The sequence below is a fragment of the Delphinus delphis genome, chromosome 7 (assembly GCF_949987515.2).
Source record: "Delphinus delphis chromosome 7, mDelDel1.2, whole genome shotgun sequence".
NCBI lineage: Eukaryota > Metazoa > Chordata > Mammalia > Artiodactyla > Delphinidae > Delphinus > Delphinus delphis.
This window is the reverse complement of record NC_082689.1, coordinates 6,111,234-6,128,134: the sequence shown is the minus strand read 5'-3', so window position 1 is coordinate 6,128,134 and position 16,901 is coordinate 6,111,234. Positions and strand designations below refer to the sequence as shown.

Genomic DNA, 16,901 nt, shown 5'->3' with positions numbered 1-16,901 from the left:
GTTTAGTTACATTGGGCAAAAAGCTTCTTAACAAAAGTCTCATGTGTTTGACAGTCCCAAGGGTCAGGGCAGCCTGCCTTGCTTTCTTCCACTCGGGAAATACATTCTCTGCCTTTCTTTCATATATGGGTGCTCTGTACTGAGCTCCTATAAGCGCAAACAGACAGACCAAATAAAACTAAGACACAAACAAAAACTGAGAGGAAGTCTGCCATCTCAGCAGTGTACTGGGCAGAGCACACGTCAAGACAGGTGATGCCCTGCTCACGGGTGGGCAGCTGCACTGGCCTTACTGAGTCGGTGTAACTTGAATGGGAGATAGTTTCATAGAACGGGTATGAGCCACCCGAAGTCCCCCCGGCTTGAGGTCAATCAATATTTCAATAATCCCTTTGAGGGTATGCTTCCTCTCACTGCCTTCTATACAGATTAAATGGTGACCCTCTGAAAGATGTGTTCACCCAGAAGCCGTGCCTGTGAACTTATTTGGAACAAGGGTCTTTCAGATGTAATTAAGGATCTTGAGATGAGGTCATCCCGATTAGGGGGGAACCCTAAATGCAACAAGTGTCCCGATAAGGGAAGAGAAAGGGAGAAGACACACAGAGGAGAAGGCCAGATGAAGACGGAGGTAGAGATTGCAGTGACGCGCCTACAAGCCCGAGGGCGCCAAGGGTGGCTGGCAGCCTCCAGAACCTGGAAGAGAGGCATGGAACAGATTCTCCTCAGACCTCCTGGAAGGAACCAACCTTGACAACACCTTGATTTCAGACTTCTGGCCTCCAGAACGGTGGGAGGATAAGTTCCTATTGCTTTAAACCCCCCAGATTGCGGCCCCTGGTTACAGCAGCCCCAGGAGCCCAATACACCTCCCAAGACAGGTGACTGCCTGCTGACCCCCAGCAAGTGCTTTAATCTCAGTCTCATTTTGCAGTGCGGGTATAATTATATACACCTGCCAGGGACACTGAAATTTTAAATAAACTTGATGTTGACCTCGGAGAGGCACTGCCCTTGATGTCAAAAGATTAGGAGGACCTGGGAGGACCTGTGGGCAGATGCACGCTGTGATGAAGAGTCAGAAAACAAGGGGACTGAACAAGACCCCTGAGAGCAAAGTCCTGAACTCCAGAGGGAACTGTGCGTGTGCGGGCTCACTGTCACCAACTTTCCAGATAAGCGGCTGCTTGTCACGTGGTGTCGGTCCTTGTGGAGGGGAAGGGACGGTGCACGGCGCTCATAAGAGCCAGCTTCGGTCAGTCAGCAAATCAACGCTGAAACCTCAGTGGCCTGACACGACACAGGTTTCCGTCTAGCTCATGTCACGGTCGGTGCCAGCCGAGAAGCACGACTCTCCCGGAAGAAGTGACTCTGCTCTTTCTCCGGGCTGTTCCCATCTTTCGCTTCCGTTATCTTGGAATCAGAGGGAAGCAACATCACGGAGAAGGGACGGCCCCTCAAAACTGCCCCACTTCTCCTTCAAGTCACACTGGGGAGCACCGGGGCCGGGTCCCCCCTCAATCCAAGCACAGGAGCATACAGGGAGCACGGAGGCTCTGCCCCGGTAGAGATGCCAGGAAGCAGGAGGGGTCGTGCAGAAGGGAGCAGGTACGAGCTGCCAGCTGCTCCTGCGACGTTGCGTCACCTGCTGCCACGCAGGTATCCGTGGGCTGGTCAACTGTCTTCACATTCTGGGAATTATACGGATCCTCTTGGACGCCAGGAAGGTCATGGCTACTGAGGGGCATCCTGGAAATGCAACAGATTGTACTCCAGCTGCACATAAGTCTCACGAATACCTGGGGCCACACTAGCAACCAGCCGGTATGGCTGTGCCCCTACCCGTACCACGTGCTGGCAGAGCCCAGGCGATATTCACTTCATGTGGCAGACCGGTGCATTTTCTGTGATGTAACAGGCCCCTGGGTAAGTGGTGTGTACACATGTTTGAGAGGCGCTGCTTTGGGGAGCCCTTGTGCTGTCCTTCCGAGCTGCCGTGATGGGGACACTCCACCAATTACGAGCTCGTTGATTTCACAGATATTCTAGAACATCTACCACGTGCGGAGCCCCGGCTCCAGGCTCTGCAGGGCTGCCTCGGGGTAGGCACACGGGTTCTGAAGTCAGCCTGCCCAGATTCAAATCTCATTCTGCTGCGTGGCTGTGACCCTGGCCATACACCCAGTATCTCCAGCCAGTTTCCACATCTGTGAAACGAGGGTGATGACAAAAATAGTCCCGATCTCATTATGTTTATTGTGAAATGCAAATAGGACATTGGCCCACTGTATTTAGTTCAGGGCTTGGCCCTCTGTAAGTGGTCACTAACTGTTACTGTGGTTGTCTATCTATCCACTTGTCTGTCTGTCTGTCTACTGAAGGCAGGCAGCAGTGCAGAGAGGATGAACAGACCTACCTCATGGTCCTTCAGGGAGGATTAATGGAAATGATTCTGTAGAGTGCTTAATTCATTGTCTAGCATAAAACAAACATCCCATGAATGGTAGCAATTAATATTATGCTAATCATTTCTTTTGAATGAATGCTGGTTAAAGGGCTTAACATTTGATGGCCGTTCTCAGCTGCTTGCTCTGAATTACATTCAAGGTGTGCTGCACTCTCCTGGCTGGAATGTCCTTGGCTCCATGGTGGTATTTATTAACCCGGAGCTGAGTGGAGCTGGCCATCCTTCCATTCCCCCAGCCAGGGCCAATTCAGGCAGGTTTCAATCCGCATGTGATCTGTTGGCACAGAGGTGGTGGAGCAGTTTCTGTAACACAGCAGCTCTTGTGGAGTGCCCTAGATATTTTGTACCATCAAGGGCTGGTTATGGTGTCTGATGGATCTTATCAGTTGAGGATTTGTAGCTGCAGGTAGTTGAAATCTCAAGTAACGGGTGATGTGTTTGTCTACATACCACAAGTCCTGAGGTTGGGCAGTCCCAGGGTTGGTTATTTCAGCAGTTCAATGACATCATCTAAGACTCAGGTTCCTTGCCTATTTCCCTTCTCCCACACATCTTCAGTGTGTGGGTTGGCTCTCCTCATGGTGTCAAGATGGCTGCAGCCACTCCAGGCATCACATCTTTATTCGCTGAAATTCAGAGGAAGCAAAGGAGAGCTACACAGTGCCTGTGTCTAGCTTTAAAACCTAAGGAAAAATTCCTAAAGTCCATCCACTTAATCCTCTCCAAAAAGACTTTTCCTCTAGTCTCATTGGTCAGAATCATGTCACATGACCCTTCCTAAGCCCGTCACTGGCCAGAAGAATGAATTAAATTCATGGTTCAGACCAATCTCCCCTTAAACTTGGTACAGGGTCACTTTCCCTGAGCACATAGCCATGAGGCAGAGGATGTCTCCCAATCAAAATTGAGGTCTGCCAGCAAGAAAGAAGACAGAGGCATGGGGGCTTCCCTGGTGGCGCAGTGGTTAAGAATCCGCCTGCCGATGCAGGGGACATGGGTTCGATCCCTGGTCCAGGAAGATCCCACATGCCGCAGAGCAACTAAGTCCGTGCGCCACAACTATTGAAGCCCATGAGCCTAGAGCCCGTGCTCCACAACAGGAGAAGCCACCACACTGAGAAGCTGGCGCACCGCAACGAAGAGTAGCCCCCGCTCGCCACAACTAGAGAAGGCCCTCATGCAGCAACAAAGACCCAAAAATAAATAAAGTAAAAAAAAAAAAAAAAGGCATGGGTGTGCATGGGTTACCCACAGTGTCGGCTTCAGAAGCCTTTACCTTAAAGCAAACGCTTCAACCTCTGATCTCATCATCCCGGCTACTCAAACAGACGCCGGAAGAGCAGAATTAAGACTTAGAGTGAGTTTCAGGAAGAAGCGGTCATTATCAATACCTCTGCAGGAAATTCCAATTTTATGGGAGAAACCTGAATCCAAGACAGATCACACATCTGCCTTTAGGGTCCTGGGGGTCCACACTAGGATTCACATTCGTCCCAGGATTTCTAGTCAGTTGAGGTGTCTCCTGGGAGGAGCCCCACGCATGAGACTAGAGGGCTGAGACACCCAAGAGAGGCTCATGGAAACAGTGTCAGACAAGAAGCAGGATTCTAGGACGGGCCTGGGCCGGCCACTCAGATAGTCCCCAGCCTCTCAGACATCTGAGTCCCTTACACGTGCGAGGAGACTCTCCCTAAGGAAGCGTGCACTGAAATGTCTGTTGGAAACTGAGACTGGGGCGACACAAGTAGGGTCAGCAGCGCTGCGGACCAGCAGTTCTGGCTGCCATGCTGATTCTCACTGCCGGAAGGTCTATGAAACACACAAGAGGTCGGGGCAGGAAAGAAGGAAGTGGGGGAAGCAGCGGTCATGAGCACAGGGACCTCCCCCCAGGGAATCTCAGAAAGAGTTGGAGAAGGAGACTGATGGAGAAACGGACGTCTTCAAATTATGTGAATCAGGACACAGAGTAACAGGTTCTTATTTCTAGTTTTGCTCCAAGGCTCATGTGGCATGAAAAATGTGACCACGGTTGGAGCAATGACTTTGGTTTCACGTTGGAGTCAAACACCTCACTTGATAGTTTGGCCCTCATGCACCAGCTAGAATCTCAGGCTTCTGAGAACAAGAACCATGTTATAAATCTCCCCGAGTGCCCCGGAGTGGAGTGTCCTCAGTACGACGGAGGTCACAACTGTTGGTAGATATCGTTTTAACGGCATTCTTTACATCGTGAATGTGGCATCACAGTGCCCTTCAAATTATACAGCAACGCAACAGTTCATCTCTGGATCCACACGTATACCTACGGAATACGCTGTTCCAATTGTCGTTACTTACCGTGATGACTTTTCAATTATACCTTGAAATTATTTTAGCTTTTATGAGACGTGGGCATTGAGAGTAATTGCACAGGGAGTTAGCATTTCAGGAAATGAATATAATCGGAGTATAGCCAGTAGAATGATGACAATTCTGCCAACAGCAGATGTAAGGAGGCTTATGGTCCCCAACAGTCACTTGATAAAAGCTTACACTAAAGGCTCTATGCCCTGAATCTCCCAGGGAGAGATGTTTTCCTTCCTGAAGTCTCCTTTGGTTGACTCTGTGAGGTAGAAGTTCTCTTATCAGTGGTAAAGAAGAGGCAGTCCGTGATACCGGGCTTGTCCAGAACGGCACGAGCAGAACACCCCTGGGAGCCAGGGCAGCGGCGCAGAGAGAAGGGGAACACACGTTTACAAGTGTCTCAACTCGCCTTGCAGGTTGGACAGTGCTTTCTATTACCTCATGTTATCTTTAGAATCACCCTGAGGGACGGGCAGGGCAGGCATCCTCGGCGCACAGGGTAGCGGCGGCAGGGGTGGGGATCTAGGCTGAGAGGTTAGCTGACTCAGATCCCAATGCGGGGACACTGATACCCGCCACCCCCAGGGTCCGTCCCCTGCGGTATATAAATGCCCCTCCCTGCGTAAGGCAATGGCCCTCAACACAGTTTCTCCCCCAACACAGTTTCTTGAAAGGAATACCAGAAAGAAAATTCTTCGAGGATGGAAACTGGCATAGGAGGGATAGTGTTTTTCTAGACACTGGGCTGTGTTCTCTGCGAAGGGAAGGCAAGGTGCGGGCATTGGGGCCAGGCCTGTCAGTGTGAGTTCTGGGGAGGAGGTGGGAAGTGGTGGTCCCCCTGTCAGGAGGGTGCAGGCAGGTGATGCTGCGGCCGGTGACACCAGCCTCCACCCTCTTCTCCCCGGATGCAGAGTCCCAGCTTTCTTCTGCTCCATGCGCAGCAGGCCGGGGAGCCTTCGAGCGCTCAGCCTCGGGGTCTCCGGGACCCGTGGGCTTCAATCTGGGCTCCACCCTAAACAGCCAGTGACCTCGGAGGAGGGTGTCTAATCTTCATTCACCTCAGTTTCTTCATCTACAAGTGCAGATATCGTTGATTGATTAATTTATTTGATGCATGAATTGATCTCTTGGGGCTCTTGGGAGCAAAAAAGGTCAAGTAGATAAAACACTGAGCATGGGGACGGTGCCCAGCCCACATGAAGTGCTCAATAAGGATTAGCAGCGGCTATTACCATGATTACACAGGACTAACGGGAATAGAAACAGAGCTGTCCTTAACATTACTATGTGAGAGCCATTTTAATTCATAAACGCAAAAGAGATGCTTGTCTTCTCAAACCCATGCTATAGATGGGTTAAAAATTGACTTGTTTTGGTTATTTCTTTCATGCCGTGCTGTCACACAATGAAAGTACCTCAGCATAGAAGTTCAGATCATTCAAAGAAACACCCAAGCCATGTTCTGAAAACTTAGGTGGGGTTAAACCACACAGCTCTTTCATTCTCACTTCTTATCTTGGGGAAGAAGCCACATGCCAGTTTCTCAGATACCCTCAGTTTGCAGTTTCCTCTTAGAGACTGAAGTTGCCCCACCCTGAAGTTCAGAAATCATGCAAAACAAATGTATAAAGTGCTCCATTGTCTTGCGCAAATTCTATTTTAAAAAGGTTTCAGCTGAACCAGGAGAACCAGAAGGAGAAGGCCGTTTTCCAGATAAGACACAAATTTGAGAAGAGAACAGAAATGCCTTCAGTTTGTCTCCTGGCAGGCCAAGGCCAGATTGTGGGCATCAGATGTGCACATGGCCGCAGAGGAGGAAAGGGGAGAGGTTAGGTGGACAGGCTGAGAGCTGGGAAACCAAAGGGGATCAAGTTCTGGGGTGTTCTTACCTTTTTGATCATTTCAGGCCTTTTATCTTCTGCTTTTTGCACACAATTTGTCCTTCCTTACTACCATACAAATGTGACCTCAAAATAGCCTATGATGTTGGTACAGAATTGTTCCAAGAGCACAGGCCCTGGAGACAAATGTAAAGGCACGAAAACAGTAACTCGAGACACCTACTGTCTATCGCAAACACTTACAAATGAAGAACCAAAACTGTGGGGGGAAGTTCAAATTGGGGAAAATAAGGCAGTTGCTTAGGACTAAAATCAGCCTTCTCAGTTGTTAGGCGTCAGTGCATTTGTACCTACTTTCCTGGAGAACATAAGATGAACAATATCATCTAAGTACCAAGTATTACCTGGCTCCTTGGGGATTCCTTCCTTAAATTAAGGTTGCACCAAAAAAAAAAAAAAAAAAAAAGAGGGTTCCAATTTTTGCTTCTTTTGATTTCTAATATTTCTACTCCTATAAGCAGTTTTTAGGTTTCGGTATTTAGAAATGGCATCTGTGCCCTTTTGATGTCACTTGGCTCCTAAACTTTAGCTTCTGTTGCAAAGTGAACAATAAAGTCAAGCCTTGCTCGGGTGCTTTACAAGCACTTCACGTGCACTATTGTGTTTCATCCTCCCAACAACCATTATGAGCCCATTTTACAGATGGGGAAATCGAGGTCCAGGGTCTGAGGAGCTTCAGCGAACTCATGGGGCCGTGAGCATGACTCAGAATTGGAAACTGGCTTTTTGGCTCCAGAGTTAAGACCCAGCCAATCAATGAGTTTCGTTGCTTAATGTCTGCTAAGGGCCTCCATGAGTTACACTTTGAACCAGTCAGAGGGTCTACCGATTCTGGCCCAATCACTTTTTCTTTAGAAAGTGGACCTTTTCCCGCTGGTATGTACAGAGCAGGACGGTCTCACCATACCTACTGTTTAAGAGGATTCAGGTCTTGGAGTCTCTCTGATGGGTTCGAGAGTGATGGACTCAGCCCAGATACCAAGAGAGCAGTCAAGATGCTGAGCAGCGTGGTGACTACTCTGCGCTTACAGTACCACACAGATGTTTCCAATTTCACATAATCAGATCATATATTTGAAGCGACTAACAATCACGACCTTCTTTAATAACTGAGAGGCTTGGCGCTGGCTGGGCATTAAGGCCATTTTCCTCAAGGATTTGTGAGGACCCCTGACAGGTATCATAAGGGGGACAGGCACACAGATTCCTGCATCGGAGCCTCTCAGTTAAACCAAAAAAGCAGAGATGATTCATCCAGCCCTGGACCCCATCAGACAGCAGAGACCATCTTGCGATCCATCCCTCCACTCAGGCCTAGAAACAAAGAGAGGCAACTTGAAAAAACATCCACAGACAATTTCCCCAAACGTTTGATTGTATAAATAATTTATTTCTGTTCACAGGATCATATATGCATATAAAAGGGAACGGGAACCCAAAGAGGAAGATGATCAGGACAGAGAATTACAGCAGTAGAAACGGAAACAAACCAGGAGACATAGTCCCAACACCATGACAGAGATTTTGTGAAGAGAATCGTTCGGAAACAAAACTGGCCTCCCTGTGTCTGTGAGAAAACATTTCAAAAGCTCGTGTGGGGAGGCCAACTTCCTCTATATGTGGAGCCCATTCATTCTCCCAAGAGCAGGAGGCATAATAAATCAGCGGCTGCGTTGGAGGGGACTCTCCGGGTGACCGCTCCAAGGTGATTTAGCCTGTGTTTCCTCCATTTGGTCAGAGACGAAATGGGCTACTATTTGGGCAAACACTACAGAAATCAACTGAGACTCAACTATTGGTTGCTACACCACAGAGCTCTACTGCACAATTACTAACAGTTGACTGCACCCTTAAGTACTGATAATGCAAAAAACAAAGTCATTTCGCATCATTGGTAAAGCATGAGAGGATCTAACAGTGATCTTGAACCAAAGTATTGTCAGCACGAGAAGGTTACAGTATTTGGCATCTGCAATGTCACAAAATAAATATATTATTCTCTCAATAGTGTGGAACTACCAAAATGTCAAAGTGCTTAAGAAATTGTTGCATGTGAAGAAAATAAAGAAAGATGGATTTTTTTTTTTTTAATAATTCTATACAGAATCTTCAGATGATGGGACCAGCCCATTTAGAAATCAGTGACTATGCTGTCGATATGTAAACTGAAATCTTGCAGGCTTTTCAACACTGCTCAGCTATATTTTCTCTATTGAGTTTCTACAAAAAGACCAGCATTGGAGGGGTACCAAATACACGGACAAAAGAGAAAAGGAAGATGGCCTGCTAGGTTTCTTCTTTTAAAATATTTCATAGGAGAATTGGGTTTCAAGCAGGAAGCCGGGACTTCTACCTCTGGTTCTTAAATTAACTTTCTGAGTGCAGTGGAAAATAGGCATGGATTTATAACTTGAATACCTCACATGCTCACACACATGATCACACTCAATATCTAAAGGCCTCCTTCGCAAAGAAATTTATCATAGTGGGGGGAAAAAAACATAATTCCACCTGTAAACACGGATTCAAAGAGGAAATCAAAATCACACAGGAAGCGTTAAGTTTCTTGTTTGATACTGTGTTTCAGGGTAAATGACAGTTTCTGCACACCAAGACCCAGTCCTGATTATAAAGGATTTTTTAAATTACATTATTAAAAATAGGTATGTCTTCTTCTTTCACTTTATCTGTTTCCAAAGCCTCTTTCAAGTAAACGTGAGGAGCCTGAGGACAGGTGACCATTACGTCACAGGCTTTCCTTTATCTCAAGCACTCACTGTGTCTGCATTTGCTCTGCAACCAGTTTCCACAAGAAGGAATTAGGAAGGCCCTCCTTGTGCTTTTCCCTCGCCTTTAAATCCATGCCATGAGGTCGGCTTTTGCAACAAGGTGGGCTTTTATTTGTTGGTGCATGACATCAAATACTCTAGCGAGACATTTGTAATGAAAATACTGAAACCAGATAGGCCACAATGAACCAATTAGAAATCTGAACATGTCACCACTTGCAGTGTAAAGGGATCTAAAAGGGCAAAGCAAAGTCTTTTTTTCCTAAACTGAGTTATTTCTAAGGTGAGTATTCATTCGTAGCAGATTTAAAAAAAAAAAAAGATGTCTGAAAACCATAACCCATCATCAAGCGGTTAGGATGACAAGAGACACCCCTTGCCAAAACCCGCCTGTCATTCAGCACACATCTGCAGCTGGTGTGCTCACACAGGCCAAACAGTAGGCTAAGAGAATTTAAGATTCCACACATATGGGGCTAGAAATGTATGCCGATTACACAGTGCAGAGGGAGGTCCCTGCATCTACGCACACACCGCATCCAGCATTGATGTCGAGAGCCTTACCCTTTAAACACCTTTAACTATTCTGCAAACAGAAAATGCATCATTGGCCACCACCTCCAACAGTTTTTTGTTTTTGTTTTGTTTTTTTCTAATTTTTTTTTATTGGTCTCTTTGTGTGATAATGACCTACACATGGACAGAGTCCAAACCATCTGGAAGATGTCTGATTCCAGGCTGAAAAGCAGTTCTCAACATAACTGGTCTTCTGAAGCTACCACAAAGCACCAGGAAAGGGGCATTCTTCGCGGGCATTCCCCAGAGGAGGCCAGCGCAGCGCCCCGTGCCTTCCGGCTGCCCTACTGTTCCAGGCAGTCCTCTGATGGCCCAAACCAGCACCTCGTTTGGGCCCAGGGCAGGACAGATGAATCTTCACAGGGGCCTGCCCTGTGACATAAAATTGTCCAGCTTTCACAGCTCAAGGAGAGGCTGCCCCCCCAGCACCTCCCACTGCCACCATGCCCCCAGACGGGTACTCCCGGGGTTCTGGGAACCGCATACCTCAGGAAATTCACAGGTGCGATCCCCAGTGAGGGCAGGGAAGCCTGAACTTCTGGCCCTGATGGAGTAGGAAGAAATCGCTTTTGTCTCTGACATCTGAGCCTTCCAACCTGGGCCAGGAGGGCATACGGCGGGACCTGCACGTCCACTCCCCAGTGGGGCCCCCAACCCTTCAGCAGCTCTGGCGTTCAGACAAAAGGTCCCCTGAGCTAGGGGTGACGGCAGGTCGAGCTCAGGTTGGCAAGTCTGCCTACATACCCAGGTCGAGTCACTAGTCCTGCATTCCGCTTTAAAAAGTCGAAGCGTCGCTTTGGTTCGCTGTCTTTGTTCGCGGGCGCGGGTTCTCGATCGGCCATCCAGCCTTTCATTCATTCATCCCTGACTCGCTCGCTCGTCCCCCACCGACTCGGAACGCTGCCGCGCGCATTACCGCTTCTTCTTCTGCTTGAGGGACTTCCTGCGTTTCAGGATCATCTCATAGAGCTTGTCCATGCCCTCGGTGAGGCCCTCGCCGATGATGGCGCACGCCGGCTGGACGTGGTAGGTGGTGGCCGGGATGAGCTCGTGCAGCGCCAGCTGCTTCTCGATCTCGGCCACGGGCAGCGACTTGGGCAGGTCCTGCTTGTTGGCGATGACGAGCAGCGGCGTGCCCTGGTTCTCGGCGAACTTGGTCACCTTGTGCAGCTCCGTCTTGGCCTCCTCCAGCCGGTCCACGTCCACCGAGTCCACCACGTAGATGATGCCGTCCGTGCAGCGGCTGTAGGACTTCCACAGCGGCCGCAGCTTCTCCTGGCCGCCCACGTCCCAGAAGTGGCAGCTGATGCCCTTGGCCGTGCCGTTGCTCAGCTTGATCTTCTCCGTGTTGAAGCCGATGGTGGGCACCGTGTTCACGAACTCGTTGAACTTGAGCCGGTAGAGCACCGTGGTCTTGCCGGCCGAGTCCAAACCCAGCATGACGATGTGCAGGGACTGGAAGGCCGAGATGTTGGAAGAGATGTTGCCCATGGCTCCTCGCTGCGGCGCCGGCCACTGCGGCTGCGGCGGGAGGGCGCCGCCCCCCGAGCAGTTACGGGCCCGACGCGGCTGGGCGCACCTGGGCCCCGCCTGCCGCCCTCGGCCGCCGGCACCGGCCGAGCCTCGGCGTCCCCGGGGCGCACGGCTCGGCGCGCTCAGACGCCGCGGCCCCCGCGCCCGCGCCGGCCAGGCATCGCTTCTCTCGGCGGGCTTTTGTCTCCCGTGAAGCCGCCTCCGCTGCCGCGGCGCGAGATGCTCGCGCCCGGCGCCCTCCCCCGGCCCCGGCTCGCTCTGCGCCTTTTCGGGCCGCGCCCCCGCGCTCCCGCCGCTGCCCGGGCTCTCCGCGGCTGACGGCTTGGGGCTCCGGGTGCCAGGCCCTCGCCTCTGCCTGGGCGGTGCCGCCGCGGGGCTGCTCCCGCTCCCGGGGTGCGCCTCGGAGGCGCAGGCGGGGCGTGGGCTTCCCCGGCTGTTGCTGCCGGCGCGGCCGCCTCGCTGTCCCCGCCGTCCCCTCGCCGCCGCCGCCGCCGCCGCCGCCGCCGCCGCCGCCGCCGCCGCCGCCGCCAGCCTGCACCGGCGAGAGGGCGCCCGGCTCCGCCCCTCGCGGGCCCCGCCCCGCCCCAATGGCCCCGCCCCTCCCGCGGCCCTGGGTGGGGCGTGGACCTCCCCTCGCGGCCGGCCGCTTTCGCGCCCTTCGGAGCTTTCGAAATCGCCGCCGGCGTCCCCTCCCGCGCAGCGCCCAGACAATGGGCCCCGGAGCAGGCTCTTCCTCCTCGGCCCACTGACGCATCTTGTAAAAATAGCTCCCGGCTCCCGGAACTCCCCGCCCCCCCCCCCCCCCCCGATCCCAGGCCAGCGGGACTGCAACCATGGGCGGTGCAGCCGGCCTCGGGGAGCGGGTCCGGGGGTCTAGGCTCCGTGGGCTTTGGCGCGGCTCGGAGTCCAGGGCAAGGCGGGCCGGGGCAGCTCTGCCCGAGGGGCTGGGGAGCGTCCGGGGCGGGAGTGAGAGTGCCCCGCGGGAGAGAGAGGGCGGTGGGTCAGGTTCCCCGACCCCCAAGAGAGGGGAAAGGAGGGCGCTGTCCGCAGTGAGCCAGCCCGGGCGCGTTTCCACTCTCGCGCCCTGTGCGGTGCCCAGGACCCTGGCCCTTCGCGATGCCCTGGCTCGCTTCCCTGCCAGAGCTCCAAGGGGCTCCACCGGGCCACCGCCGCACTTAGGGCGCAGGCCTGTGCCCGGGTGCCCCGGAGGCCTAGCTTTTCCTGCCTGGTGGCAGCGATGCACACATCCAAACCTCGGCTTAAGGAGACCCTGTTTGCCCCAGATAGCTCCGACGACTCACCAGTCCCAGACAGCCCCTTTAGCTGCCTTATTTGTGTTTCCATCGACTCTGCTGACATGCCAGGTCAAGTGTTAGCATCTCGGGAGAGCACCCTCTACCACCCTACTTTGAGACCTGAGAATCACCTGCCCACAGGTAAACCACTCCTCCTGCACTAGGCCCTGCAGACGCACTTGGGCCTGAAACAAAACGTGTCAGGAGCTTGGAGTCGGTGGCACCGTAGGCAACGAACACCAGTGCCCAGTCCCCGGTTTCCATCTCCCCTCACTCCAATTCAGTGGTCTTATTCTGGTTTGTAAACACACGACCAAGGCTCATCCTCTCCAGGTACCAAGGAGACTGCGCGTGCATTTCAGATGCACACAGATCTGGGGCAGAGCTGCTCTGGAAGAGTAGCAGCAGAGGCAGAATGGACGGTGGCTTCTTCCCAACTCCAGCTTATGAGGCAGAGAGATGAAAATGGGGTCTAGGGGGCTGGAAATGAAAATGATAATGAGTAAAACCCAACATAGAAATACTTTCCTTTACCACCTTCGTTTCACAAGCTATGATAAAACAGGCAGTTTTGTTGGCATTGAACCATGTGAAAAGACCACATGTAGATGGCAGGACCAGCCATCCCTCCTTTGGAACCCCCGTGGTGGTAGCAGTTTCCCAGACTGGGTCCAGGGCTGGAAAAGGCCTTGTGGATCATTCTGTCCAAGCTGCCAGATGAGGAGACCAAGGCCCGGGCGCTTGACTTTGCCAAGGCGGAACCTACATGCACACTGCCTTCTCGAAGCCCAGTGCCAAGGGCTGAGGGCCTGCGTGCTCTCTCTCACTCCACACCCCACCCACACACTGTTTTAATTTAATGGGGAATGAAGTTGTAAGCAACCTGAATTCAGCTGTGAAAGAAATTCAACTCAAATTGAGTTGGACAAAAATGGAAATATATTCACTGACGTAATGGAAAAGTTCATGATTACGATTCTGTTCAGGCATGGCCAGAAGCCATGGAGCTCAAAAGAAGCCTTTAGACCACGTCTCTCTCCATCTCTCTTCTGTTTTCCTACTGGCAGCCCTGGGCTCACATCCTTGGTGTAGATCCTAGAAAGAAAAAGGTGCATCTCTTTCCCAATAACTGGGACAAAAGCCCGAAGGACACATCTCTCTGGCCTGTCCGGCCCAGCCCTGCATCAAGTACTACCGTCCAGAGGGATGGAACACACTGATGGATGGGGCCCAGGGGCTAAACCTGGGGAGGGGTGGTTCCCAAAGAAAAAACAGGCATCTGTTCCCTAAAGGGCTAATGGGGGTGAGTAAGCAAAAATAACAGATGTCGGTGTAATTTAGAATGATTTCATTTCAGTTATTGGGAACCCTGGGAAGACAGGATTTTGTGTTTTTGGAGTGATTTTTCTGGCTTTCTTCAAGGTCTGTCCCATAGATGGCCACCTGCTCATGAGACTGTTTCTTCTCTCCTTCCTCTGTGCTAGACAGGACCTAGGCTGGGTGCCAGCCCGAGATGGGCCTTAGATTAGTAACCTGGGACCTGGGTATCTGGAAAAAGACAGACCAGACTGGAACCCTCTTGATCTGGCTCCCACAGACGATCTTACTGTAGGATGCCTTTCTCTTATTTGCGTCTATCCCCTGTCAGGTCTTGCTTTTATTTTAAGGATGGTAGGAGGGCAATATTTTAGTAAAACCTGCGATGTGTTGCCCTGGTGCTGAACTAATTCCTGCCGGCTGGGGTTTTGACTGCAGCACCACACTTTGCACCCCCTGTGATGGGGTTTAGTAATAAAGGGTTGTCTGTTGTCCAGTAGCAAAAGCAGATTAATAGACATTAATGGAGCCTTCGAGAACAGGGCCATTAAACAGCAACTCACCATAATCGAATAGCAAACCGTGCTAATTTCACTCACCAGGTGACGAGTTGCATTTACAGTGGATAATATAACTTCTAACATGTAAAAATGTCATTTAGCTGAGTCACCTTTCCTTCCAGTATGAATTTCAATTGAGGACCCCCGGAATTATGAAAAGGAAAGTAATGTTTACCAAGACGTCAGAAATGCAAGGCCCACTTCGAGCCATGAACAGAAGTGTCACCGCTAACGGTCTGGGCTGTGTGGACAGACTGGATGGGGGGCTATACGTTTCCCACCACATTCTAGCCACGTGGCAATACCTAGGTTACCATTTCGCGAGCTCCCCGTCTCTAAAATGTATCTAAGACAGGTGGAGGTTGTGAAGATGAAATGAAATAATACACATCAAGTGTTTGGCGCGGTGCCTGGCACACAGTAAGTGCCCTATAGAGGTTACCTGTGATACCTGCAAAACAACAACGACAACAAAAAAAACAGTTTTACAATGGACACAGTCGTTTGAGTCTCAACCGTCGCCCAATCGGCAAGTATTCCATGGAGTGGAAAATACTGGCTGCAGTGTGCTACTTTCTTCATTTTAATTAATCGGAATAAGACATTTCTCAAAGAATAACATGTACCGGTGTCTTGCCTGAGATGAATTTCACGTCCAGCAACAGCGTTATTTCCTGTCCCTTCTCTTCTGCATCGAGATGACTCTACACCCAGAAAAGAACTCAGTTCAAGTAAACAGAATGCGGTCACTTGGTAGTGATTTTGAAATTGTATCCTAAAATGTTCTGTTTTATTCCTTGAAGGGCTTAGAAATCAAGTGTGCCACCAATCAAAATAACTTTTGATTGGATCCAGCAAAGAGAGCAATATATTCCGTCGTTACTATCTTTGCTTTAGGAAGGTCGATGACATAAGATGCAAAGTTGAGTGTGGATAAGGATATCTCAGAACACGGGTGTGTGTGTGTCCACAGGCACGGAGTGTGTGTGATTATTTTCTGATGGGATCCTTGGGTTCAGGTCCACTGTCCCCTGTGCTTAGCTATTATAATACAGGAGTGCCCTCTACTGAGCTTCTTGTATACGAGATGAGAGCCTCCACAGAGGCAGATTTGCCTAGTGCCTAGTAAAAGTTCCATCCATACGTATTGAACGAATGAATGGATTAGAGACTCCCTAACCTGGTTCTCTATCTGGAGCTATGGGACTAGACCTTTTAGAGCCCCACTTGTTAAACTGAGAAAGTGCTTCTCTTCGGGGCTCAGAGCCTGGGGGCGTCGATGTTCAGTTGCAGTCTTGGTTCTTGTTTCCAGTGCAGACTAGGAGGGGTTATTTGCCAGGAGAGGGGACCAGGAGTCTGGCAGAGTATGCAGGGATGTTACCAGGAAAGCTGTTCAAAGAATCACAAATTAATGGAAGAGAGAGGAAATCAGCATGCGGAAACCCAGCTGAGATAAGAGATTGGAAGAAATCAATGTTTGCATCTAATTCAGAGGGTGGGCAGCCATAATGGGAGAGGGGACCAGAAGTTGAGAATAAAGGAGTTCAATTAGGCAGAGAGAGGACAAGGCTTGAAACTGCGGAAGCCAGGTGGTCCGGGATGGAAGTCCTCTGGTGGGAGTGTTTCCTTAACGAAGCTCCCCACCTACACTCCCAGAGTCCTAGGGAGGGCCGGACACAGGAAGAGTCATCACTGGAGGAGTGCCCACCTCAGGGGACACAGGGAAGGGACCAAAAGACACTGGTTCCCAGGGGAGTTTTGTGGGCAGGGCAGTAGATTTTGGTGGAGATAAGTATGAAGCTGTGATGCCTGCAGCCTTGTCCTTCATTCAAGGGGTCCGAAGCCTGGAAATAAAAAGGATCCACTCTTAATTTATCCCTCCCCGCCTTTCCCCTTTGGTAACCGTAAGTTTGTTTTCCGTGTCTGTGAGTCTGTTTCTGTTTTGTAAATAAATCCGTTGTATTAGTTTTTAGATTCCACATGGAAGTGATATCATATAATAGTTGCCTTTTTCTGACTTCCCTCAGTAGGATAAATGCAAAAGAATCTGAAGAAATATATACGCATAAGTGAATCACTTTGCTGAATACCTGAAACGAACACAATATTGTAAATTAACT

At 50.7% G+C, this 16,901-nt stretch overlaps 1 protein-coding gene across 2 annotated transcripts; it reads right to left on the bottom strand.

Moving 5' to 3' along the window:
* Positions 1–7,797: 7,797 nt before the first annotated feature.
* ARL4C (ARF like GTPase 4C) lies at positions 7,798–12,099 on the bottom strand. 2 transcript variants are annotated; one of them, XM_060015886.1, is made up of 2 exons: positions 10,563–12,099; positions 7,798–8,025 (listed from the first exon to the last, which is right to left on the bottom strand). In XM_060015886.1, exon 1 carries the CDS (start codon positions 11,565–11,567, stop codon positions 10,989–10,991), a length of 579 nt encoding a protein of 192 aa, XP_059871869.1. In that variant the 5' UTR covers positions 11,568–12,099; the 3' UTR covers positions 7,798–8,025; positions 10,563–10,988. The 2 variants fall into 2 exon arrangements, with proteins under 2 accessions (XP_059871869.1, XP_059871870.1); XM_060015887.1 differs by having other exon boundaries at positions 10,821–12,099.
* Between the last annotated feature and the right edge of the window lie 4,802 nt (positions 12,100–16,901).